We start from the raw sequence: 25,672 nt of genomic DNA on the forward strand, positions 1-25,672 counted from the left end.
TTTTTATTTACTGTTGTGTTACTTGATTTGTTGTTGTGTTTTTTGATTTGATTTAGGGTAATTTTATAGACGTTTTCAAAACAAAAATTAAGGCCGGACAGTCGCACCACATGATATTTTGACACTTTAAAGAGCACAAAAATTGCCAACAACTAACTGTTTTTGAAAGGTTAAAGTAGGTTTATATGTGGGAGATATACTGCATACCTTCTTTTTACGAGTTTAAACCTTTTTTTAACTGTAAAAAATACAGTCGGACAAAAAATGTGGGCGTCACGTCATTGACCCTTTTGCTGTTGTGTTTTAATATTGTTGTGATGTTTTTTGATTTGTTGTTGTGTTTCTTGATTTGTTGTTGTGTTTTCTGTTTTGTTTTTGTGTTTCTTGATTTGTTGTTGTGTTTTCTGTTTTGCTGTTGTGTTTTTTGATTTGCTGTTGTGTTTTTTGATTTGTTGTTGCCTTTCTCGATTTGTTGTTGTTTTTTGATTTGTTGTTGTGTTGTCTGTTTTGCTGTTGCGCTTTTTGATTTGTAGTTGTGTTTTTTGATTTGATGTTCTGTTTTCTGTTTTGCTGTTGTATTTTTTATATTGTTGTGATGTTTTTTGATTTGTTGTTGCGTTTCTTGATTTGTTGTTGTGTTTTTGATTTGTTGTTGTGTTTTTTGATTTACTTTTTCGTTTCTTGATTTGTTGTTGTTTTTTGATTTGTTGTTGTGTTGTCTGTTTTGCTGTTGCGCTTTTTGATTTGTTGTTGCATTTCTTGATTTGTTGTTGTTTGATTTGTTGTTGTGTTGTCTGTTTTGCTGTTATGTTTTTTATATTGTTGTGATTTTTTAGATTGTTGTTGTGTTTTTGATTTGTTGTGTTTTTTGATTTACTGTTGTGTTTTTGATTTGTTGTTGTGTTTTCTGATTTGTTGTTGTGTTTTTTGATTTGTTGTTGTCTTTCTTGATTTGTTGTTGTGTTTTCTGTTTTGTTTTTGTGTTTCTTGATTTGTTGTTGTGTTTTCTGTTTTGCTGTTGTGTTTTTTGATTTGCTGTTGTGTTTTTTGATTTGTTGTTGCGTTTCTTGATTTGTTGTTGTTTTTTGATTTGATGTTGTGTTTTCTGTTTTGCTGTTGTGTTTTTGATTTGTTGTTGTGTTTTTTGATTTACTGTTGTGTTTCTTGATTTGCTGTTGTGTTTTCTGTTATGTTTTTTATATTGTTGTGATGTTTTTTGATTGTTGTTTCTGCTTTTGATTTGTTGTTGTGTTTTCTGTTTTGCTGTTATGTCTTTTATATTGTTGTGATTTTTTAGATTGTTGTTGTGTTTTTGATTTGTTGTTGTGTTTTTTGATTTACTCTTGTGTTTCTTGATTTGTTGTTGTGTTCTTTGATTCACTGTTGTGTTTTCTTTTGTTTTTATATTGTTGTGATGTTTTGATGGTTGTTTCTGCTTTTTATTTGCTGTTGTGTTTTATGCCTTGCTGTTATGTTTTTTTATATTGTTTTGTTTTTTGATTGTTGTTGTGTTTTTGATTTGTTGTGTTTTCTTTTTTGCTGTTGTATTTTTGATTTATTGTTGTGTTTTTTATTTACTGTTGTTTCTTGATTTGTTGTTGTGCTTGTGATTTGCTGTTGTGTTTTCTGTTTTGCTGTTGTTTTTTATATTGTTGTGATGTTTTTTGAATGTTTTTGTGTTTTTGATTTGTTGTTCTGTTTTCTGTTTTGCTGTTGTGTTTTTGATTTGTTGTTGTGTTTTTTGATTTGTTGTTGTGTTTCTTGATTTGTTGTTGTGTTTTCTGATTTGCCGTTGTGATGTGAACTTCAGGGCCACCGTACAATAACCATCTTAATGCATAATTTCGTGTTATTATGTTGAATCAGCCAATCCATACTAATCTAAACATGTTGTGGGTACATGCTGCATACCTTTCTGCAACGGAAAACAGGCAACCATCTTTTAATGTATTCACTCCAAAAAAAACTTGCTGTGTCCTTTTTCTCTTAACTGTGTTGTCAGACTTTCTCAAATTACTGTTACATTTTTTTAATTGTTTGTACTAAAAATAACAGCTGAAAAATATGAAATAATAAGTTTGATTGGCAGCAAGGCTTAAGAATTTATTTTTTATTTTTATTTAACCAGGAAATATCCCATTGACATTAAGAACCTTTTTTTCAAGGGAGCCCTGGCCAAGAGGCAGCAAACGCAAAATACAGTTACATATTTACATAAGAAACAGACCTTTAAGGTGTTATGAGAAATAAGTGCATATTGTGGAATTGGCCTCAATAACTCTCAGTTTGGATTTAAAAGTGTTCAAAGAAATGAAGTCAGTTAGTTTCCAGTCTTTCTGTAGCGTATTCCAGCATAAGGTGCAGAGTAAACAAATGCCCTTTTACCCAACTCCGTACGAGCAGAAGGGACAGAAAGCAACAATTGATCTTGTGAAGGAAGAGAATAAGATCCAGCATTTCTCACAGTAATTAAGGTGCAAATGTATGAAGGCAGCAGTCCCAATATTGCCTTATAAATGAAAGTATACCAATGACTAGCCCTTGGAGTGGCCAGAGCAGGCCATCCTACCCCAGAGGATAATTCACAATGATGAGTGGACATCTTACAGTTAGTAATGAATCTCTGGGAAGCATGATAAAAAACTCAATCATTCTAAGACATGGAGCAGCAGCATTCATGTACAAAAGATCTCCAACACAGATGTTGCAGTGACAAGACGCTTTTTTGCATTAAAAGAAAAGCAAAACTTATTTTGAAAATAAAAACCCAATTTTAGCCTCAGCTTCTTCACAAGATTTTCTATATGTGGCTTGAGTGAGTCATCAATTGAGACCCCTAAGTATTTATACATATGATCTGATGAAATGATCAGTTCCATCAGCCTGCTTGCATTGCTTGGGGGATGCTTCCACCAAGTGGCCGCTAGCTGTCACTGGATGTGGGATGAATGATAAATAGGAAACATTTTAACAGGAGTTAGTGTCTGATTAAGAGTTGAAATGTGCTGAAAGATTAGTTATTTGATCATTGCCACAAATATGTGTTGTATCGCCTTTTTGGTAGTATTATGGCATTATGTTTTTTTGTTGTGTACACATGGTGAATAACATGAATCAAAAATGACAATGTCCAGTTTGTAATTAACAAAACATAAATGCAGTGGCGGTTCTACACAGGGGCCTCCAGGGGCCACTGCCCCTGTGAAGAAGCCCTTGGCCCCTGCTGTGGCCCCTGTGTCAAATTAATAATAAAATGACAATTTATAACGATGAATGACGGAACAATTCTTACCTATTTTTTGTTCAAGCAATGTCTCATTGTACACCAAATTAACCCAGATTGTGTACATTGTATAATAGTTGAATTGTGCAATAAAAGCTTGTGTGGGTCGTACAAAAATAATTGTTATAGTTGATAAGTCTCATTGTTTCAATCAATGTATTTGTATCTTCCAAATATACTAAAATTAGATTTTTAAATAACTTAAAATAAAGGATTTGAATGCTTAAATATCACCTTTGGCGTTTTTTAATGTGCCCCTCTGATTAAACACTGGCCCCTGCTTGGCCCCCACAGTAAAACTGGTCTAGAACCGCCACTGCATAAATGCCTGCAGTACAATTTAATTTGTTTCCTCAATCAAAATAATATATATTTTAAAATGTTCATCACATGATGTGTAACTAAATCATCAGCAGTTTAGATTTACAAAAAAAAAAAAAAAAACATTACATTTTCACTTTCTGTGAGGTCTTTTATCGGAGTAGAAACATCACTTGTTAATCTTTTTTAAATTTTTGTATTGAAAATCACCTTTAACACAGTATGTTTAAGCAACTACCCGTGAAATAAATATTAAAAAGCATTGCTCTTATTTCGATGACAGGAAGTTTGATTTGTACAATTTCTGTCAGACTTTGCGTTTCTTACAGGTACCTACTCCAACTTAGGCCATTCTCGGTTACGTTTACACCTGAATTAGTGCGTAAGGGGATAGCCCTCTCCCAGGCCCCGTTTTCCGCGTTTTTTAATTATTTATTTCCGTGTAAACTGCAGCCTTGATATAAAAACATTGATGGTCGATAATTTAGCCCTGCGCTGAGGGCCCCGGGGAGAACCGCGAAGGATTATAAAGTCTTAAAAACATCCGTATTTATCAGCGACATGGCTCGTCCACGGCCGCGGGAATACAAGGCAGGAGATCTGGTTTTCGCTAAGATGAAGGGATACCCGCACTGGCCGGCGAGGGTGAGTCTGGGATGCGGCCGGGCTGGAGCACAGGGAGGCGGGGTTGATTTACACATCCAGCCGCTGCTTGGCTGGTAATCGGAGGGATGCTCCGGGGCTGCGGGCTCGGCTCAGGCTTACTCAAAGACACATTTACTCTGCATGTTTCACTTTCCCACCAGACTGCGTGCATTTAAAACGATGGAAACACGTAACAGTTACTGGGCTCCATTTTCTCCACACATGTCCTGCTCCATGCAGCTCTTGCTTGAGTCGTTTTTACATGTTATTATTTTCCACTAATCAACACGTGTTTTTCATTTATTTCATGTTTGCATTTAGCTGTCACACATGGGATACAGAGCCAGTAGTTGACCTCAGGTAACCCCTCTGGTTCAATACGAATATCAATACACGTCTCTCTTGCAATAAATGATGTAATGTATTTAACACTATAGCCACCTAATAACAGACACAGTATGGCCTCAAATTCAGTGGCGCACATGGACTATCATGTTATGACTTACTGTGGATTTCTTCCGTGCAGCAGGCTAAAGTCATTTGTAACCTCTTAAAATGATAAAGAAATAAAAAGATAATGTGTGTATGTATGTGTGTATGTATGTATGTATGAATGAACGACATGAACCGATAATAACAAAAAATAAAAAAGGAAGAGTATAATAAAATGCAGTTTCTCTTTCCCTGTCCTTCAGATTGATGAGCTTCCAGAAGGAGCTGTCAAACCGCCCGCCAACAAGTACCCTATCTTCTTCTTTGGGACCCATGAAACGTAGGCATCTTTTTTTCCAAGCTTTGCAGCATTCCTCTTTATATTTGTGTCATTTAATATCAGCTGTACTCTTATTATCATGAGTGCTGGGATTCTAATAGATTTTGACATTGCTGCCAGTGTCACCTGAAGTTTTTGTTGTGTATAAGTAGAGCTGGATATTGTTTCAAAACATGTAATATCCCTGCCAAGCTAATATCTTACAGTACCTTTTCCCAAAAACTTAAAATATGTTGATATAAATATAAGTGCAAGAGTTAATTCTTGACCTTGGAAATAATAGTTGTTAACTAATATGCCTATTTCGCTCCTGTTGTTATTTGTAACGGTGCACTTTGCTAATAAAGCGACTTTAGGGGGAAAAAAATCCTCTTTTTGGCCGTAATGTGCCCTTCGGTGTCGTAAACTCTCGAGGCGAGCCATCTGAATCAGGTATATATTATATATGAATTAGGGCATGGTATTTAAATTGCGATTGTTTCGAGCCACCACATTTATCAACAGCCGATCATTCTCACGCTGTGATTGGAGAAATACGATCGTTTGATAAATCACATATGAACCCTGTCGTAAGACCAAATACGCTTAGATCTGCACATGTTTTGTACGCTTGTTTGATAAATGAGCCCATGTGTTTTTCCGGACTGTGTCAGTGATCGTAGTAGTACACTGCAAAAAAAGAAAAGTTGGGTGAACTCAACTCTGAATTCAGATTTTCGTCAACTCAACTGTAAGTTGTACGAACTTATAATTTTACATTGTAATAACTTTTAATCCTTACTTCTGCTAACTTCTGCAATGTGCTGAATTGACACGATTGTAACGCCGCTATGAAATGTCAGCTAATGTTGCGACCACAATTTTGAGTTAGCATTGATACGCTAATGGCTACTCTATGCAGTACCAACTTGGAAAGTTGGCTTTCCTGCATTTCACAACAAAGAAATAAGAGTTAACAGAACTATTGTCCCTTGTTGTGAACCCCAACGTAAAGATATAAGTAACAACAACTCACCAACCTTTTTTTGAGCAGACAACTGGCTTCCTTTGTTGTGCTAACTTGCATTATTGCCCTAAATGTCAATAATTTATATTTCCAAGTTTTACCATCTTAAATCACTGTTTTAGGCCAAAAAATACAAGTTGGCTTTTTTGCAGTGTAGTAGTAGTAGTAGTAAATGTCTCTTCCCACTTCTTTAGTGCATTCTTGGGCCCGAAGGATCTTCTGCCCTACAAGGAGTACAAAGACAAATTTGGCAAGTCCAACAAGAGGAAAGGCTTCAACGAGGGCCTGTGGGAGATTGAGAACAACCCAGGAGTCAAGTTCACAGGCTATCAGGTCAGTCAGTAGTCTATTATGTCTGTGATACACAGAGAAGACAGTGGAAGAAAGCAGAGATTCCAGACAGGCTTGATGCTCCACAAAGCTACATTGTTACCTCGCCAATAGTGTAAGACACAAACAAAAGAGCTGTTCAAAGCAGATAAAGGAACAATGATGGATTAGTTTGTGTCAACTTGCAGTCTTGCCTTATATTTATAAATTCTAAAGTGAAAGTTATGCTCTTGCAAAAAAGAAAATGGTGAGCATTTTTTATACACAGGCCATCCAGCAACAGAGTTCATCAGAAACAGAAGAGGGGGGAAACACTGCTGATGGCAGCAGTGAGGGCGAGGAGGGCGACTCTGTTGACGAGGAAGATGACAAGGAAAAGTTGAAGGGAGACAAGACGGGATCCAAACGGAAAAAGACAGCCACCTCCAAGGTACTTTACTTCAGCTGGTGAACATGCTAACACAGGAGTGAGACAATTCAGATATAACATGAGTGCTGAAGATGATTTGACAACGACAACCAGCCTTAAAATTATACGATTTGTATAGATTTAAGATTTAACCCATTTAGGCCTAAAAAACGCCTGGAAAAAATGTCTGTAAAACCTCTGGGCGATTTTGAAATAACCCCCTAAAACCTGAAGTTTTTCTGGAAATTCAACAGAAGTGTCAACGCTTCCTGCTAAATAATAGATTTCTCAGCCTCTGTAGCAGATAGAAATGAAATTCAAGAAGTATTTGAGAGAGAGATTTTTTTCAGTCACTTTGTGTCATTTTGTGTGTTTTTTTAGTCATTTGGTGTCTTTTTTTTAGTCATTTGGTGTCTGTTTGTGTCATTTTTTAGTCATTTTGTGTCTTTATGTGTCTTTTTTTAGTCATTTTGTGTCTTTTTTTTTAAGTCATTTTTTCGTCTTTTTTAAGTCATTTTGTGTCTTTTTTTAGTAATTTTATGTCTTTTTTTGGTAGTTTTGTGTCTTTTTTTTGGTAATTTTGTGTCTTTTTTGGTAATTCTGTGTCTTTTTTTGGTAATGTTGTGTCTTTTTTTTTACTTATTTAGGCCTAAAACGCCTGGAAAAAATGTCTGTAAAACCTCTGGGTGATTTTAAAATAACCCCCTAAAACCTAAAGTTTTTCTGGAAATTCAACAGAAGTGTCAATGCCTACTAAATTATAGATTTCTCAGCCTCTGTAGCAGATAGAAATGAAATTCAAAAAGTATTTGAGAGCTTATAGCTGTTATATCTGAGCTCACTCCGCTATAGTCGTCTTCCACCATGATTTCAAAGTTCTGGAAAAGTCCCATGTTGCATTGCGACACTCCCACATGTATTCTGATGCATTTCATTGGCCAAGAGGCCGAAAATAGGTGGAAAAAACTACAAATACTACAAAACGACGTATCTGCTTTCCCGGCTTTAATGGTAGAAATGCGGTAATGCTTTCCCGGCTTAAATGGGTTAATGAATGAGTGAATGAGCTTTATTTCGGTTAAAAAAATAAATATTAAAGTAATGTTTTTACAAAAGAATCCATCAGACAGCAAGTGAAAAAGGAATAGGCTGAAGCCCCAAGGCTTATTTTTGCCGACCCTGTACCATCTTATATTAACTGAATAATTCACATTGTTACAAAACACTTGATAGCTTAAACTGAAAAATCTAATTAAATCAAATTTCAGTGTAACTTTTGATAATTTTAGACTTTAAAGTCTTCTTGAAAACTAACAAGAAGACTTTAAAGTCACTAACACATCTTTATTTCATCGTTTAGTCCATTCCATAATTTTACACCGAAACTGACAAACATCTGTCCTTGAGATTAGTTCTGACTTTGTGAGTTTCAAACATTAGCAACCGCCTTAAGTTATACATTTTTTTTTAATACAAACAGGAATTGACATGTTTACCACCCGAAACATAATTTCTAATGTTTTTGAGTATACAATGTCCAAAAATTTTAATGTGTGTGATCTTATAAAAATTTAGAAGCAATCTTTTATATCATATTTATTTTAATTGAGATATGGCATGAACAGTTCAGACAGAGATCACCAGAGATCATTGGTGGAAACATCTATCCTTCTATTATCATCCATCTGTGAAGTTGAAGGATAGTAATTTGGGATTTTGAGCTTTGCCTTGAAAGAGGCTTCTTGAAATCTCAGGTTGAAACTGGTACTGTGGTACTGGCATATCTAAAGGTCTTACTCACTTCAAACAAACTTCTTCACACAACATAACATTGTTGTCTAGAGGTGGGGGAAAAAATCGATACAGCATAATATCGCGATATTTTGTGTGGCAATATTATATTGATTCATGGCCACCAAGTATCGATATTTAGTGTTCCGACAGCTGGCTGGCCGGCAGTATTTTCGCCGTTTTTATTTTTCTAGAAGATCTAAGGAATCTATAGGCACCATGTGCATCAGGATACCGTGTCGGGAAGTTGTCGAAATAACTGCAATGTTTTTTTTATGTTTCATTAAAAAAAATCAGAGCAGTGAAGCATAAAGTTGAGGAAAGTTTGATAAAATGCTGCAGTTGTTGTCGTCCATACATGTTTGATATCAGTTCAGTTCAGTTTGACTAAATACTTTGTTGGTCAGTCTGTGGCTTTGACTCTCATTGTGAAGAAATAAAAAGACTGAAGTGAGATGAATACACTGAGAATTTTCTCTGATTTGACAAAACAATTTTTGATTAAATTTAATTTGGGGACACAAGATGCCGTTAAACAGTTCAATCGCAATATAATGTATCACAATACTCACCATATCACAAAATGTTTAAAATTGCAATAATATCATATCGTGACTCAAGTATCGGGATAAAATTGTATCGTGGGGTCTCTTCTGAGTCCCACCACTATTGTTGTCTGACACCCTCTAAACGCAAACGTTTTTATGCCTGTTCCAAATGACCACACTCAAAAGCAGGAATAAAAACCTGCCTTCACTGCCGCACAGCAAATTTAATAATTTATATTTAAAAATATATTAATGCAGCAAATTTGGATTATTCTGCCACTAATAATTTTCACCAGCAAATGCAATTTCCTCCTGTTTGATAAATGTTTGTCTTTTCAGGGGATTTGTTGATACTAAGTATAAAGGCCAGCTTATTCTCAAACATAATCTGTAGCTGATGCATATTTCCTTTCAATTCAGAATTGAAAATCGACTCAAATGTAAATAATCTAAGTCAAATCGACAAAATCAAAAATTTTATGATGTGGCCTTTGTTAGCTACATTAATGAAAAAGTTTAATCACACTTGATACCTTTTTTTGTAAATTGTATTAATCCAACAGGGAAAAAAAAGTAAACAAACAACAGACAGCCAGCCACCACTTAATCATTAACGTAAAAAGAAAATGCACACAAAAACATGTCGGTCCAACAAAATTCCACCGAATCTTCGCTCATATGAAAAGGGCCAGAAATTGAGTCTAGGAGGCCCGAGCCAGAGGGGAGCAGCAATGTCTCATAACATGGATACATATCAAGAAAAACAGCAAAAAAAATATATATATATAATAAAAAAAAAAAAGAGCATTGCATTCAGGTCCTAGCCTACCTTTTTAAATAAGAATTTGAAAATGTAAATGGCAGTTTTCAGGGCAGAAAACCAATGATCTGTTACAATCAAGTCTCAATAGCCTAATAACAGGATAGCCACCAGTGCTGAAAATAATAGAAAATAGAATCAATTTGTGAAAAGTCTCATGACACACTCAATCCAGATATCAGCTGTTCATGAACAAAATATTGCTGGTTAAGGGGTTTTAGGGATTTGTTGAAAGCAAACTGGCAGATTTAATTTTTCTCTGAAAATGAAACTTCAGCTTAACTGCTTGGCATTTCTCCACATTTCATTCATCCAAACATGTTAGTTTCTTTAATAACCTCTATTCCTGATGATCCAACTGTATTTTCATTTTCATTCATTACGCCATTATCCTCTGTTCGACCTTGCCTTCGACCCCTCCATTTATAAAAAAAAGGCTTTGGAGAGGTTTAAAGGGATGGAGTGCTGCAGACCTCTACCATAGTGTGTTACTGTATTAGTGCACAATCCATTGCTGCTGTAAATGGAAGCAGGTTGAAAAAGTCACATGCATCCTACTCCTCACTTAGCAACTGCTGTTGCCTAGCAACTGGCCCTATTACGCACAGCACATGTGGTGCATCCGAAGGAATGTGGCACTGCTGTGTGTGTGTGCGTGTGCGCAAGAGGTACACAAAGGAACTGAAATCTCCTCAGATGAGAAAAGATGTAATGTGATCTCGGGATGGTGAGAGAGGTGAGCAACCATTTGGTTGTTTTCACACACACACACACACACACACGCACACACACACACATCAAATCAATATAGCGCTTTTCATAGATATAAATGTAACACAAAGTGCTTTACAAAAAATAAGAATAAAAACAGGCAATAAAAATGACAAAACCCACCCCTCCCATCCCCACATGCACATCTGTACGTACACATACACATACATATACATGCACACACACTCACATAGACACGTACGCACACAAACACAAACACACAAACACACACTCAGACTTGCACACAGAACATATTTATTGACAGTGTAGACACATGGAGACATGGCAAGGCACCGAGGATCCAGATGACACACACACACACACACACACACACACAAACACACATTCAGACGGACAAATGCTATTGAATATTAAAGTGTAGCTCTTGAATCCTTAGGCTTTTATATGCAGTTGATGACAGATAACTGCTACTACTGATGTATTTTTACATGTAAATGGTGACCATATACAGTACATTTTTAGATGTCTTCACAGATATAAGACGTGTCAGGACAATAAACATTACTGAGTAAATATAATAAATCCTAAATTCATAAAAAGAAATATGTATTTAATCAGTATTTTGTGTTATGACCAAATCTTAACTGGGATCCACTGACTCGATTTTTTGACCCACATCTCAGTCTTTTGCTAATAGAAAGTCAGTTGCAATTGAGCATTCACCGCTTCCAAGAACGGCGGTTGTCCCTTCAGGCTAGGGCTGCACAATTAATCCAATTTTAATCGTGATCACTATTTTGGCTGCCACGATTAAATTAACCTGATCGTCGGTCATATTTCCATTTTAAAATGCAGCTCTCCTGCATATCAAATCAAGCACTTTCTACACCAGTAGTCCACCAACCACCAGGGGACGAACGCATAGTTAAGGTTTCATGTAGCTACCTAAATAAATACAAGCGAGCGGTAAGCAGGATGTGACGTAGTACTCAACGCCACAACAACACGCAACATTTGTAAAAGCCGGCAAAGCAATGTTACCAACTTAGCAACTTTGTTGCTATATTTAGCGACTTTTCAGACACCCTTTAGGACATTTTTTCAAAAAAAGCGACTGGCAACAATATCAGCGACTTTTTCTGCTGTTATTGGAGACTTTTGGAGACCTGTTTTCACTCTTCTTAACGAGCCTCCTTAAGAAGAGTGAGAATGAGTTGAAGCGGCACAGTCCTCCCGCAGCAGTGTCTCCCAGCTGCAGAGCCGGAGCGGATGTTGCCCCCTTACTGGGGATTTCCACTGGACGCATTACAGCAGCAGCACGTTTCCACAGCGTTTTTGCTGCGTCGGTCAATTCACACCGGGCGCGTTACAGCAGCAGCACGTCAGCTTAGCGAGCCGGCCATATACACGCAAGATAACGAGATCACGCGATAATCCTGACCATACGGGAGACCGCAAGATCCCGTGATAAACTTTAAACTCTATTTATACAGTCTATGGATAAACTGTGTGTATAAAGTAAACAACAACAACAAAAACCAACTTACTTTGCTTCTCTGAGGTGAAAGATATGTTGATCTGACCATCTATCCTTATAAAAACAATATGTTATGTCATAAATGATTGTATGATGTTCCACTTCAACAATCAGTCTCTTGTCGTCCGTGTCGCCGATCCTCTGAGACCCTTTGATTGATTGATTGCTGATCTGGTGCCCCGGTCATAACATAATGTTGATGTGAAGTAGTCTTAGGCTGCATGAACTGCGTATTGTGTTTTATTTTGAAAGGGGCCGAAGTGTTTTACGCTGATTCTGAGTCAGACTTCCTGTCTGGTGCGATCTGCTCTGTTGAGATTCACGCGATTTGGCAGCGTCTCGCGGAGAAATAGAAGTCCTACCTAATGCTCACGTAGACGCTGCAGTAACGTTACGCTACGCGCCCGGTGGAAATGCTCTCATTGATTAGAGTGTTACCTATTTGCAACGTCATACGCGACGCTGACGTGACGCTGCAGTAACGCGCCCGGTGGAAATCAGGCTTTAGCCTCCAGTCTGCAAATTGCTAACAGGCTACAGTTAGCTCTGTAGCAGTACAGTGTGTATGTGCTTCTGTTGTTTGTTTACAACAAGCACCAGACACTGTGTACACACACTAAAAACTGTTCCTATTGTTTGTTTAAAAGTAGTGCAATAAAAATACAGATGTTTTCCCTAACATGATGAATAATTGTGATTAATAATGGTGATTACAATATTGATCAAGATAATCATGAATATAATTTTGGCCATAATCGTGCAGCCCTACTTCAGGCTTTAGGCTGTAGCTTTTTCAACATGTCAAAGCAGTGTGCATGAGGCTGTATGTGACACTCAGTATTTTAAGAGTTGGAGAATATTATATCTTTTAGCTTTTCCAACACCACCATAACATATTCACAGTCCAATATTTAATATTTTTGTGTGCTGTGACCAGATGTTAGCTAGGGATGTATACATTAATATAGGTCAATATATTGATTATTTATATTGCTCGGTGAACAATCCTACTGCATCGATGCATCGGTGGATATTGCCGTTAAAACATTTACACTTAAATGCAATGTGGCACTTTATAATGAACAGAATGTCAACCTGTATTTATTGATTTGTTTCGTTTTTTAAATATCTGGAAGAGCTCAGAAATGAAATGGTAAAATCGTATTTTAGTTGTTTTTTGTGAGTTGATATAAATGTAACAGGTTGTGTAAATGTCCTCTCACATCGTTCAATGGTCCCTGAATTGAACCGAATAAATGTCATACTGTGGCAGACATTGTGATATGAGCAAATATCGCATCGTTGTCCAATGAGTTGATCTAATATCGTGTTGTGATGAAACCATGACGAAACCTATTATTTTTGTTTTGTTATTTAAAGTGTTGTTGCTAGTTTATATAACATATGTCAAATTATGAGAAAAGCTCTGTTTGTCACACAGGAACTGTGCACAGTAAAGTCATGAAGGCCGGTGTGAATGATTATTGTCTTACTATGTTGGTTTATCATCTACAAAGCAAGTGTTACTGACATTTTTTTGCTCAAAATAAAAATTGTGACGCTAAGTCAGTGATCTATGTGTATGTGGCAGAAATCCTCCAAGCTGTCGAGGATCTCATCTGGAGAGGATGACCTGGAGAAGGATGGGAAAGATGACGACCAGAAGAGCGGCTCAGAGGGAGGGGACCCGGACAACGACTGCCTCCAGAATACCACTGTCAGTAAGGTGGGATTCATAACTGCCGACTCCATTTTGTTTTCATTCATTAATGCTCACTCGAGGAAGGTTACAGTTTCAGATTGAGATTTTCTCCAAAGATGTTGCTTGTCTTATTTGAGTCGTCAAGTCAAGTCAGTCAAGTAGTGACAAGTTTTATTTTTATAGCCCAAAATCACAAATCACAGATTTACCTCAAATGGCTTTACAGACTGTACATGGAAGGAAAACCCTCTGTCCTTAGACCCTCATATCAGCCAGGGGAAAAAAAGAAGAAACCACAGGGAGAGACAGAGGAGGGATCCATCTCCCAGGACGGACAGACGTCAATAGCGTGTTTGTACAGGATCGACAGAGTAGAATAGAGTAGATAGAGGATGAAGGGGGAGAGGGAGGGAGGATAGAGAGAGACGGTTGAGAGGGAGAGAGACAGAGAGGAGCAGGAGTTCTGGGAGGGGCACAGCAGGTGATGAAGCGCCACCATTGGCCAGTAGTGATGGTGAGCGTAGAGTAGACCAGGAGAGGAGCATTCCCATCTGAGGCCCAACCAGATCCACGGCAGTGAGACCAGTAGGAGTGATGCCGAGCAGGACCACAGCTCCACATCCTGTGAAAGAGAGAGCAAAGAAAAGTGCGAGTACTCTGCGAAAATAAAAGCTTGTGTCATGTATTATTGGGACATCAGAGAGAGAGAAGAAAACAGGGGCCAGGTGTATCGTGTCCCCCGACACATTGGGCCTATAGCGGCATAACTAGGGGCTAGTCCAAGGCAGGCCTCAGCCAGCCCTAACTATAGGCTTTGTCAAAGAGGAAAGTTTTAAGTTTGCCTAAGTCTGCCTCCCGTACTGACACTGGGAGATGATTCCACAGGAGAGGAGCTTGATAACTGAAGGCTCTGGCTCCCAATCTAGTTTTAAAGACTTTAGGAAGCACAAGTAACCTAGAATTTTGGGAGCGTAGTGCTGTAGAAGGGTAATATGGCACTATGAGGTCTTTAAGATATGATGGTGCCAGTCCATTAAGAGCTTTGTAAGTAAGAAGAAGGATTTTAAACTCAATTCTGGATTTTACAGGGAGCCAGTGCAGAATATGATCTCTTTTCTTGGTTCTTGTCAGTACACGAGCCGCAGCATTTTGGACTAACTGAAGAGTTTTAAGGGAATTTTTTGAGCAGCCTGACGGTAAGGAATTACAGTAATCTAACCTTGAAGTAACAAAAGTATGTACTAATTTTTCTGCATCCTTTTGAGACAGGATGTGTCTAATTTAGTAATATTACGTAGGTGAAAAAATGCAGTCCTTGAAGTTTGTTTTATATGGGAGTTAAATGACAGATCCTGATCAAAGACAACTCCAAGATTCCTTATGGTGGTATTGGAGGCCAGGGTAATGCCATCGATGCTAATTAAGTCTTTAGATAGAGATCCGTTGACGTCACGTCCGCCGGTCGCCATTGAGCCACAGCTACCGGCAAACATTTTGACAGCGTGGGAAAATCCCCTAAAACAACGTTTTTAACCGCAATTTAACTGCTTGCAGATGATTTTATTTGCCTTATGCACCGGATCCTGCTATCCGTGAGATTCGTTTTAACATTTTATTCTGATGTTTTAACGCTTCTGTGCAAAGATTGTTTTAACATTTAACTCAGACTGGAAAAGGATTTTAATCAGCGGACGTCTGGATTTTAATCATCCAAGTAGCGACACAACATAAGTGGCATCATGGGTCCACTCGCCGCGTCGCCTGGCTGTGGCAGCTGTGCCCATCTGGCTGACAAGATCGCTGAGCTGGAAGGTAGGATCTCTTCCCTATATGAAATCCGGGAAGCAGAGGGGCTGATGGATACAGTGACTCTCCCGGCGGCGCTGACCTGCTCCACCAGCGCTTAGTCCCCGCTGCAGGCCGCATCGCCCCCGCCGAGCTGGCTTCGGAAGCCTCCTCACCTCCTGAGGTGGATATCGCTGCTGGCCCTCCCACTGCTGACGCCCTCTTTCCGGGCTTTCTCCCGGATAAAGCCCTGGGCACCTCCACTCCAGCCCACTCTGAGCCCTGGACTCTGGCCGGTGCCTGCGGCAGGAGAGGGAGGCGATCCTCCCGCGTGCCACGGAGCTGAGACACCCTGCTAAAAAACAGGTTCGATATCTTCTCCCAGCATGACTTCCCTCCGCTGCCCGAGGACTCAGGAATGCCTCCACCTTCTCTGCCATCCCGAGGAACCCACGGCTCTTCGTCGCCTCCGGCCCTTCCTCCAGCCATGCCTCGGCGTCGCTGCTCCATACCAGTCTTCACCCCAGTACCGAGACGCTCATCTCCATCCTGCTCTCCCACGACCTCCTTCATCCCCTCTCCATCAGTCTCCCCACCAGCGGCAGCCGGTGGTAATCACACGACTGATCGGTGCGACGGTTCGCCTTCACCCCCCCCACCTCATCTCCTCGCCCGCTGTTCCCCCCGACTACTGCAATAATCAGGGACTCCATAATCCGGTATGTCTGCTTTTTCAATGCCACCACACACTGTTTCCCCGGCTCCACTGTTCCAACTCTTCTGCAAAAACTCCCGGACCTGCTCCTCTCACTCCCATCCTCTGTCAAAAGACTGATCATCCATGTCGGTTTTAATGACACATCCCTCCGCCAGTCAGAAGAAATAAAAAAGAATTTTAAGGAACTTTTTACCCTGCTGAAGGGCTGCGGCAGGTCTGTGCTGATCTCCGGGCCCCTCCCCTCTTCTGCACGAGCTATGGAGCGTTTCAGCAGACTGTTGAGCCTTAACACCTGGCTCCAACCAGCCTGCTTGCTGTGTGGCTTTGGTTTTATTGACAATTTTAATTTATTCTGGAACCGCTCCGAGTTTTACAGGGGAGACGGAGTACACCCCTCTAGGCTGGGCAGCAGGGCACTGACATTTAACTTCCAGCACGCTGCCCGGACCACAACACCTCCACCTGCATGGCTGCCCTCTCCCTCTTCCTCTGTGGTACCACCACAGGTCATCACCCCTACCACTGCCTCTCCCTGCTGTCCACCTTCTTCCATCCCAGTCATAACCTCTAACAGACACCATCATCATCCTGCCTCCGGCAGGTCCCCATCACCACGTTGAGCGCACAACCAGCACGAACATTAACGTGCGCTCCCTCTCTAACAAAACCTTCATCATGAATGACCTAATTGCAGATCACAACCTGGATATTTTTCTACTGACAGAGACATGGCTTGGCACCGATGCACCAGCTGTTCTCACTGAGGCCTGCCCACCTAATTTTAATTTTTTATTTTCCACAACAGAAGTGTCGAAGAAACACTGAACCCAAAAGAGGTTTCTTTTAACAGTTACACATCATTTGAATATCACTCCTTTGTTTTTAGCAGCCCTCCGATTATCTGCATCACAGTTTACAGACCACCCCAATATTCTTCTTCTTTTATCAATGAATTTTCAGAATTTTTATCAATCATACACACCACTTACAACAGGGTTTAAATAGCTGGTCATTTTAATCTACATATTGACAATATCTCGGACACAATGTCCAGAGAATTTTTAAACCTTTTATGCTGCCTAGATTTTAAACAGCACGTCGCGCAGCCAACTCACAACAGAGGACACACCCTGGACCTGGTCATAACCTACGGCCTGTCCACTGGTGTGTCCTCTGTTGTGGACCTGGCTGTGTCTGACCACTACTCTGTGTATTTTAACATCGCCAGTTTTAACCCTCAGGAAGCCCCGGTGAGAACAGTGAGGAAACGTTACCTGACTTCTGAAGTGGCTGCAAATTTTATCGAGATTTTACAGAGCACCCCTGCTGAGGTTTTACCTGCACCCTGTGATTTTATTGTTGACAATTTTAATTCCAAACTAAAATCAACACTGGACTTCGTGGCTCCACTTTTAACTAAAACTGCAAAAACAAAACCTGTACCACCGCGGAGAACCGCTAACATCAAAAAACTAAAAAGAAATTGCAGGAGTGCAGAGAGAAGGTGGAGAAAAACGAAATTGACAGTTCATCATGAAATACTACGTAAACAACTCAAAACTTACAATAACGCAGTTAAACAAGCAAGAATTTCCCATTTCTCGAAACTCATCACAGACAATAAAAAAAAACCCAGGTTTCTATTCTCCACCTTCGATCTTTTAACCAACACCAGTTTTAATAAAGCTCACATGACACTATCAGAGGCCCTCTGCAAGGACTTTGCAGACCACTTCAGAAGTAAGATCGATGGTATCAGATCCAGTCTTTTATCCCAGAATGTTGTGAATTGCTCTCTTCAGACGGGTGTCTTCCCCACTGCTTACAAAACGGCAGTGGTGAAGCCCCTTCTGAAGAAGAGTAATTTAGACCCCAACATTTTAAATAAGTACCGGCCTGTATCCAACTTACCATTTTTAAGTAAAATTTGAGGAAAACTGATTTTTAACCAGTAAAATTATTTTTTAAATAGAAACAACATTTTAGAGAAATATCAATCTGGTTTTAGAATGAACCACAGTACCGAGACAGCCTTCAGGTGTTATTTAGATTCACAGAAATTAACAGTCTTGGTTCTACTGGATCTCAGCGCCGCCTTTGATACAGGAGACCATCACATTTTATTAAACAGGTACTGTTTTTAACTGGTTCAGTTCTTATCTCTCAGATCGAAGTTTCTTTGTAAGTATGGATACATGCTCCTCCAGAACACATGAAATCAAGTGTGGGGTTCCCCAAGGGTCAATTTTAGGTCCAATTCTTTTTAATCTCTATATGCTTCCCCTTGGGGACGTCATCAGGAGACAAGGCATCAGGTTCCACAGCTACGCTGATGACACACAGCTGTACATCGCTGTGTCTCCTGATGACACAAAGCCAATTGATTCCCTTTTAAATCAAATCAAATCAATTTTATTTATATAGCCCAAAATCACAAATCACAGATTTGCCTCAAAGGGCTTCACAGAACTGTATTTTAGATATCAAGTCACTTTTACCAAAACTACAAGATTTTAAAACTTCAAAATGTGTAAAGAATCTGGGCATCATTTTCGACTCTGAGCTCAATTTTATTCCACACATAAAAAATATAACAAAGATGTCTTAACGGTCTTGGGCCATCTTATCTATCGGATATGCTTTTATCATATCTGCCCGTGGGGATGTGGTTTTGGAGATTCCCTGGGACCGGGGGTCTGGGCGGCTCTGCACCATGTGGGGAGTCCGCCCCGGTCTACTCGGATCGTGGTGGTCTCTGTGATGGCGTCCTCTATGGCTGTGGGCTCTGCCACCTCTCAGTGTGGATGCTCCCACAGGTTGCGTTTTCCTCATCTGGATCCTCTGTGCCTTGCCATGTCTCTACACTGTCAATCAATATGTGCTGTGTGTGATTCTGAGTGTGTGCTTGTGTGCGTGTCTATGTGCGTGTGTGTGTGTACATACAGATGTGTATGTGGGGATGGGAGGGGTGGGTTTTGTCATTTTTATTGTCTGTTTTTACCCTTATTTTTTGTAAAGCACTTTGTGTTACATTTCTATGTATGAAAAGCGCTATATAAATAAAGTTTGATTTGATTTGATAATGAGTTTTAGAGTTTTATGAGTTTAACGAAAGTTGTGGACCATCCAGGTTTTAATTATTAAATTAAGGCATGCATTAAGTTTGGCTAGCTGATCAATTTCACCTGGCTTGATAGATATATATAAGTGGGTGTCATTAGCCCAAACTAAACCCAACTACCCCTTTAGACTAATTAGGTTTCTGGAACAGCATTAAGCTCAGAAATTAAATTAAACCTTGTTCATAAAGGTTTTTAATGATAAAGATATGAAGTGGAATGTGATTTTAGCTATTTAGTGTGAACACGTGAGTTTTAAGATAATATAGTTGGAAAATACTTTGTGGTGGTAAAAAAACATCACTTTCACAGCTTTTATTTCGTAAGAAGAAGGAAGAGTCTCAAAGGGTGACGACACTCAGCTCTCCGTTTGAGCTCAGGGCACTATCTTTGATTGCTACGAGAGTGACAATGGTTATTGCTGGCTTAAATGTATTTACACAACTGGTGTTGCTGCTCAGATCATCTGTCATACTTACGATTCCATCCTCCCTCTTGCACAGAGCTAATTCTGCTCTATGTCTCTTGACTTCCAGGCTGAATAGTACTTGGATTTATTTTGTGTTCTCTCAAATCTTTTATCCTCAACATACTTTTATAAAAACAATGCAAACTTGGTGAGAGCAGCATTGGCCGTTTCACCACCAGTCCATTTTGTTTGCACTCGAAAACACAATTGGGGGTCTAGTAGAGATGTTCAGATACCATTTTTTCCCTCCTGTTACCGATTCCGATACTTGTGCTGTGAGTATCGGCCGATACTGAATACCGATCCAATACCAGTATGTTATAAAAACAATATCATACTATAGCTGCATGACTTTGATATGATTATCATTGTCGTAAGGCCTGGCTCAGGTTACACCCTTTGTCCAACATGAATAAATACAGCAAATTCAACTTAAATTAAAGTGCAGCCACAATATAAGCTTAACAGAGCGAACCAATCAATAGATTACTAATTTAATAAATTAGGTGGTATTGGACTGGACTCTTGCCGATACCGATGACAGCATTTTCGGCAGTATTGGAGCAATTTCCGATACTGGTATCGGAATGGGAACAACTCTAGGGTCTAGTAGAGCAGTGATTCCCAACTGGGGGGGCCCGACCCCCCCAGGGGGCGCTAAAGATCCACGGGGGGTCGCAAAGCCCTCTTGATTTTAAGGGGTGTAATAAATCTAATGTGTTAAATATAGATGAGTCAGCATTTAATTCATTAGTGTTATGGGTAGCGGGGAGAGGCTCGAGCGCACAACACAGGAGGCAGGATTTAGTAGAGTTCAGGGTTTTATTAGCAGGGTGATGTGGGGGGGAAAGGCTGGGTGAGCTGGAGGGGAGCTGGAGGTGAGCTGGAGGGGAACCGGAGGTGAGCTGGAGGTGAAGAGCAGGTGAGGTGACTGGGCTGGTTGACGGGCAGGCAAGCCGGATCACTGCTGGAGAGGGGAGATCTGTGGGAAGAGAGGTTGAATATGAGTTGGAGCAAGGCAAGGAGGCAAAAAGGGTCAAAAAGCCAAAAGGCAAAAAGGCAACAGCAACAAACACTTCGCAGGGAGTCTGCGTCTCTTCTAGGTACTTGCCAGGTAACAATCAGGGAAGATCTGGCGATGACCGGCAGGAGAGCTGGAGTCTTGTAGGCAGAGGGGTTGATTGGAGAGTGGCAGCAGGTGTGCAGTGATCCGGCTCATTCACCTCGTCAACTCAACCTGTTGCAGCTGTGTCTGAGGAGTGCCCGCTGGGAGCGAGCTGAGGTGCTGGGAGTGGCTGAGGCCGGAACAGAGGGGTGTGAAGGAGCAGAGGAGGAGGGTGTGGGTGGAGCCGTAACACATTAGTGTGACAAAAACAACTAAATAAGGGGGATACATTAAACGTTTAGTCATTTATTTAAATAGAAAAATCACTATAGAAAAGTTTAAAAATAGACTATATCGCAAGAATAAGGGCGTGTGTAACATCTAGAGCTGCAACAATTATTTGATTAATTGAACAATAATCGATTATTAAATTAATCGTCAACTATTTTGATAATCGAATAATTGTTTTTTTTTAAGACAATAAGTCCAAATTCTCTGATTTCAGCTTCTTCAATGTGAATATTTCTGGTTTCTTTTTTCCTTTATGACAATAAACTGAATATCTCTTTTGTTTGTGGACAAAACGAGAGATATGAGGACGTCATCTTGTGGTTTGGGAAACACTGATTGATATTTTCAACATTTTATTGACCAAACAACTAATCAATTAATCGTTTAAATAATTGACAGATTAATCAATAATGAAAATAATCATTAGTTGCAGCCCTAGTTACATCCCTCCTGCAGTAAACGCAGAGGTAACCTCACCTAGCAACAGAAACAGAGCTAATGGAAAAATGGCGAAGCATCAAGGAGATGAGAATGCTGAATATCTCAAAAAGAAAAAGAGAGTGTACCATGAAAGTTACACTGAGTTCAGCTTCATAGAAGCAATGGACAATGGGGGGGTCGCCAAAGTTTACAATGGTAAAAATGTGGGTCCCTTAGAAAAAGGTTGGGAACCAATGTAGTAGAGCACATATCTCAGTCACTGATGTTGTCAAGATAGATTAATGCACCACAAACAAATAAGCTGCCATTACTGTGTACAATACCATATGTTTGGAAAGGATTTTACTTTATTTACACTTTTGCCAAGAAATGGGTCCAGGAAATCGGTAGAACTGAGAGCCAGAGATTAGAGCAGCCAAGCATCTGATAATAACATCCAAAACACAAGATTCACTCTCAGTGGTTGCTGTGACATGAGAAATCCAATTGCACACTGACAGGGATACAGTACTGCACAAAAGTTGTGCAAAAGTAATGCAAAACAATGCTAATTGTTTCTTTATTCTTGTGTCCCCCAGAACCAGCTGCTTCTAGAAGAACATTAAGTGAAGAAAGCCTGAAAGGGAAATCATTCTTTGTAGCTGTGGTATTGGAAAGGTGAATCTACAACATTTCTCATCAGCACCATCTACTGGCTGCCATTGTCTCCTCCACTTCTCTGTTGGACTTCCAGTATGTGTTTGTATGAAAGATGCACCCATACGGACACTGGCATCGGCATCATGTGGATGCCAGGGTATAACTGGGCATTACGTCACACGTTTTTTAGCACTTAAACCTAATGCCAAGGGCCAGGTCAGAACTCCAAGGTAAGCATTTGTCATCCTGAACTCCCTCTAATCTCTAAAATAGATTAAGATTTTAATCACTTTTATCCACTGACTCTAAATGATTAATTTATGCTTAACTACAGTGGCCCACAGGTCACATAATAACATGAAAGGCCCTCTCTACAGCCAGTTTGCTTTGTCCTTTTGGGCTACTGTAGAAACATGGCAGTGCAACATGGTTTGATTCTTAGTTTTAAGTGATTATACACCAATGGATACATGATTGTAATGAGTATAATTCATTTCTGCCAAAAGATCCCCCGAAATCCTTCACACTGCTCCTTTAACTACTTGCCTTTGTCAAGTTCTATTTAGGGCTGCACGATTATGGCCAAAATGATAATCACGATTATTTTGATCAATACTGTAATCAAAATTATTAATCATGATTATTCATTATGTTAGGGAATACATCTGTATATTTATTGCACTACTTTTAAACAAACAACAGGAACAGTTTTTAGCGTGTGCACAGGGTGTCAGGTGCTTGTTGTAAACAAACAGTTTAAGGCTAAGTGAACAGCAGCAGCACATACACACTGTACTGCTACACAGCTAACTGTAAGCCTATTAGCACTTTGCAGACTGAACACTAAGGGGTTAATATCCCCTCCGGCTCTGCAGCTGGGAGAGACTGCTGCAGGAGGTCTGTGCCGTTTTGACTCGCGGCCGTGGGGAAGGGAGGCTCGTTAAGAAGAGTGAGAACGAGTTTCCAAAAGTCTCCAATAACACCAGAATAAGCCGCTGGATTTGTCGCCAGTAGCTTTTTTTGAAAAATAGTCGCTAAGGGGGTCGCTAAATATAGCAAAAAAGTCGCTAAGTTGGCAACACTGCTTTGCCGGCTTTTACAATTGGCGCGTGTTGTTGTGGCGTCGAGTACTACGTCACATCCTGCTTAACGTTCTATCCAATCAGCAACCAGGCTTTTTTCAGGGGAGAAAAACGGCCCCGCCCCCTGGTGGTTGGTGGACTACTGGTGTAGAAAGTGCTTGATTAGATATGAAGGACAGCCGTATTTTAAAATGGAAATATCGCCAACGATCAGGTTAATTTAATCGTGGCAGCCAAAATTGTGAACACAATTAAAATCTGATTAATTGTGCAGCCCTAGTTCTATTGGATACAATTAGGCATTGTTATATATCTAGCTACTAGGCTCAGATTATAATAGCCCAATCCCCCTTGTATAACCTGTTAAGTGAGATTTATTTGTTAAACTGTTGCCAGGATGTGTGGGTGCCACCTTTAATAACTGCAGGAATAGAATTGAATCTGTTTCTTCATTGTAAAACATAAGAGTGAAATATCCATCTTTTAAAAGCTTTACCTATTTTGGTTGTATGTGTTAGAACACTTATTTCCGGATATATTGGAGCACATAATTACACATCCAAAACAGTAATTTAAAGCCTAAATTACTATAATCTTAATTCAAGATCTGTTTACTATCTTATTCCAGAACTGCTTTTTACAGTCTACACTAGCAATCAAGGTTTTTGGTTAATATGTCAAAAGTAAAAGATGCCATATGTATTATAAAAGTTACAATGCATATCACAATTTGACAATAATAAGAAACAAGCTAATTAGGTTCAGTCAAGAGGAAATATTTAATTGGGGTTGTAGTCAAGACCAAGAACAGGTCCATGACCAGGTCCAGTAGAGTCCTAGTCAGGACCAATTCTAATTGAGGTCGAGACCAAGACAAGAGTTCTGTTCAAGCCCACAATTGGCTATATTTCTTTGCAACAATAATACAGTGATCAATGCATTAGGATGGACAGAAATAAAATGACATATAAACAACATTCATCTATCTTCTAACATCAAATCAATCTAATGTATCATGTTGGTAGAATCAGCCATTCGGGCAACATTCTGTAAATCTGGTCCCAAGTCAGCAGCTACGAACGACTTGACAGCATCTTCAGTTTCAGGCAAAGGAGAGACTGCTGCAGGAGGACTGTGCCGCTTCGACTCGTTCTTACCTAAACTTTTGTAACTCGTAAAAACGAGTCTCCAAAAGTCTCCAATAATAGCAGAAAAATTAGCTGGATTTGTTGCTAGTCGCTTTTTTGGAAAAATTGTCACTAAAGGCGTCTGAAAAGTCGCTAGATATAGCAACAAAGTTGCTAAATTGCCAAGATTGCTTCGCTGGCTGTTACAAATGGCGCGTGTTGTTGTGGCGTCCAGCACTACGTCACATCCTGCTTAGCGCTCGCTCGTTATTTATTTAGGCTACATGAACCTTAACTATGCGTTCGCCCCCTGGTGGTTGGTGGACTACTGGTGTAGAAAGTGCTTGATTAGATATGCAGGAGAGACGCATTTTGAAATGGAGATATTGCAGACGACCAGGTTAATTTAATCATGGCGGCCAAAATCGTGATCACGATTAAAATTTGATTAATTGCGAAGTCCTAACTAGTGCTATACACAGGCCTGTTTCAGGTATTTTAATCTAAATTACTTTCTATTCTGAAGTTCTATTCACATTTTTAGCTAAAGATTCAGTAGTGTTATTTGTTCACAACCCTGCCATTCTCCATACTACAATACAGTAAATGACTGCCTCCAATTATGGTTGAAAAGTGACTTATTATATGAGCTCAAAGGGTCACAAAACCTTTCACAATAAAAAGACGGTATCAATACATCTCTACTCTACTCTGACATGATATGATGCAGTCATGTCACTACATGTCACATTTAAACCAGTTGAAACAGCTGGTTGGAGTGGCTCATGTTTTTCTCAGTGCTTCATAATCACACATGGTGTAGATAGCCATCAATCAGTATTTATACTGGCCTGTGCATACCTATCTGTATTGTATCCCTCATGATCACCTGTCACTGTGTACAGATGCATTTGATAAGACTTCCATATATATACTCTCCTACCATCTATGATATATGTTGGGTATTGCAGTGTACTGATCACTCTAGCTGTAGCTTAAA

General features: G+C 39.6%; 2 protein-coding genes across 2 annotated transcripts in view; one reads left to right on the plus strand and one right to left on the minus strand.

Moving 5' to 3' along the window:
- Positions 1 to 25,672, minus strand: part of LOC131993817 (uncharacterized) — a 107,018-nt gene that overhangs the window by 18,865 nt on the left and 62,481 nt on the right. The gene's annotated exons all lie outside the window — the stretch shown is intronic.
- hdgfl3 (HDGF like 3) lies at positions 3,798 to 24,138 on the plus strand. Its single transcript, XM_059359884.1, has 6 exons — positions 3,798 to 4,249; positions 4,945 to 5,021; positions 6,222 to 6,360; positions 6,626 to 6,787; positions 13,786 to 13,920; positions 22,403 to 24,138. Exons 1-6 carry the CDS (start codon positions 4,166 to 4,168, stop codon positions 22,427 to 22,429), a joined length of 624 nt encoding a protein of 207 aa, XP_059215867.1. The 5' UTR covers positions 3,798 to 4,165; the 3' UTR covers positions 22,430 to 24,138.

The sequence above is a fragment of the Centropristis striata genome, chromosome 2 (genome assembly GCF_030273125.1).
Source record: "Centropristis striata isolate RG_2023a ecotype Rhode Island chromosome 2, C.striata_1.0, whole genome shotgun sequence".
NCBI lineage: Eukaryota > Metazoa > Chordata > Actinopteri > Perciformes > Serranidae > Centropristis > Centropristis striata.

What these genes read in the sequence shown, in the direction of transcription:
- hdgfl3 (XM_059359884.1), top strand. Translation starts at nt 4,166, where the DNA reads ATGGCTCGTCCACGGCCGCGGGAATACAAGGCAGGAGATCTGGTTTTC. An exon ending in TCAAGTTCACAGGCTATCAG is followed by an intron (nt 6,361 to 6,625) that starts GTCAGTCAGTAG and finishes TTTTATACACAG; the next exon opens with GCCATCCAGCAACAGAGTTC. An exon ending in AAAAGACAGCCACCTCCAAG is followed by an intron (nt 6,788 to 13,785) that starts GTACTTTACTTC and finishes TGTATGTGGCAG; the next exon opens with AAATCCTCCAAGCTGTCGAG.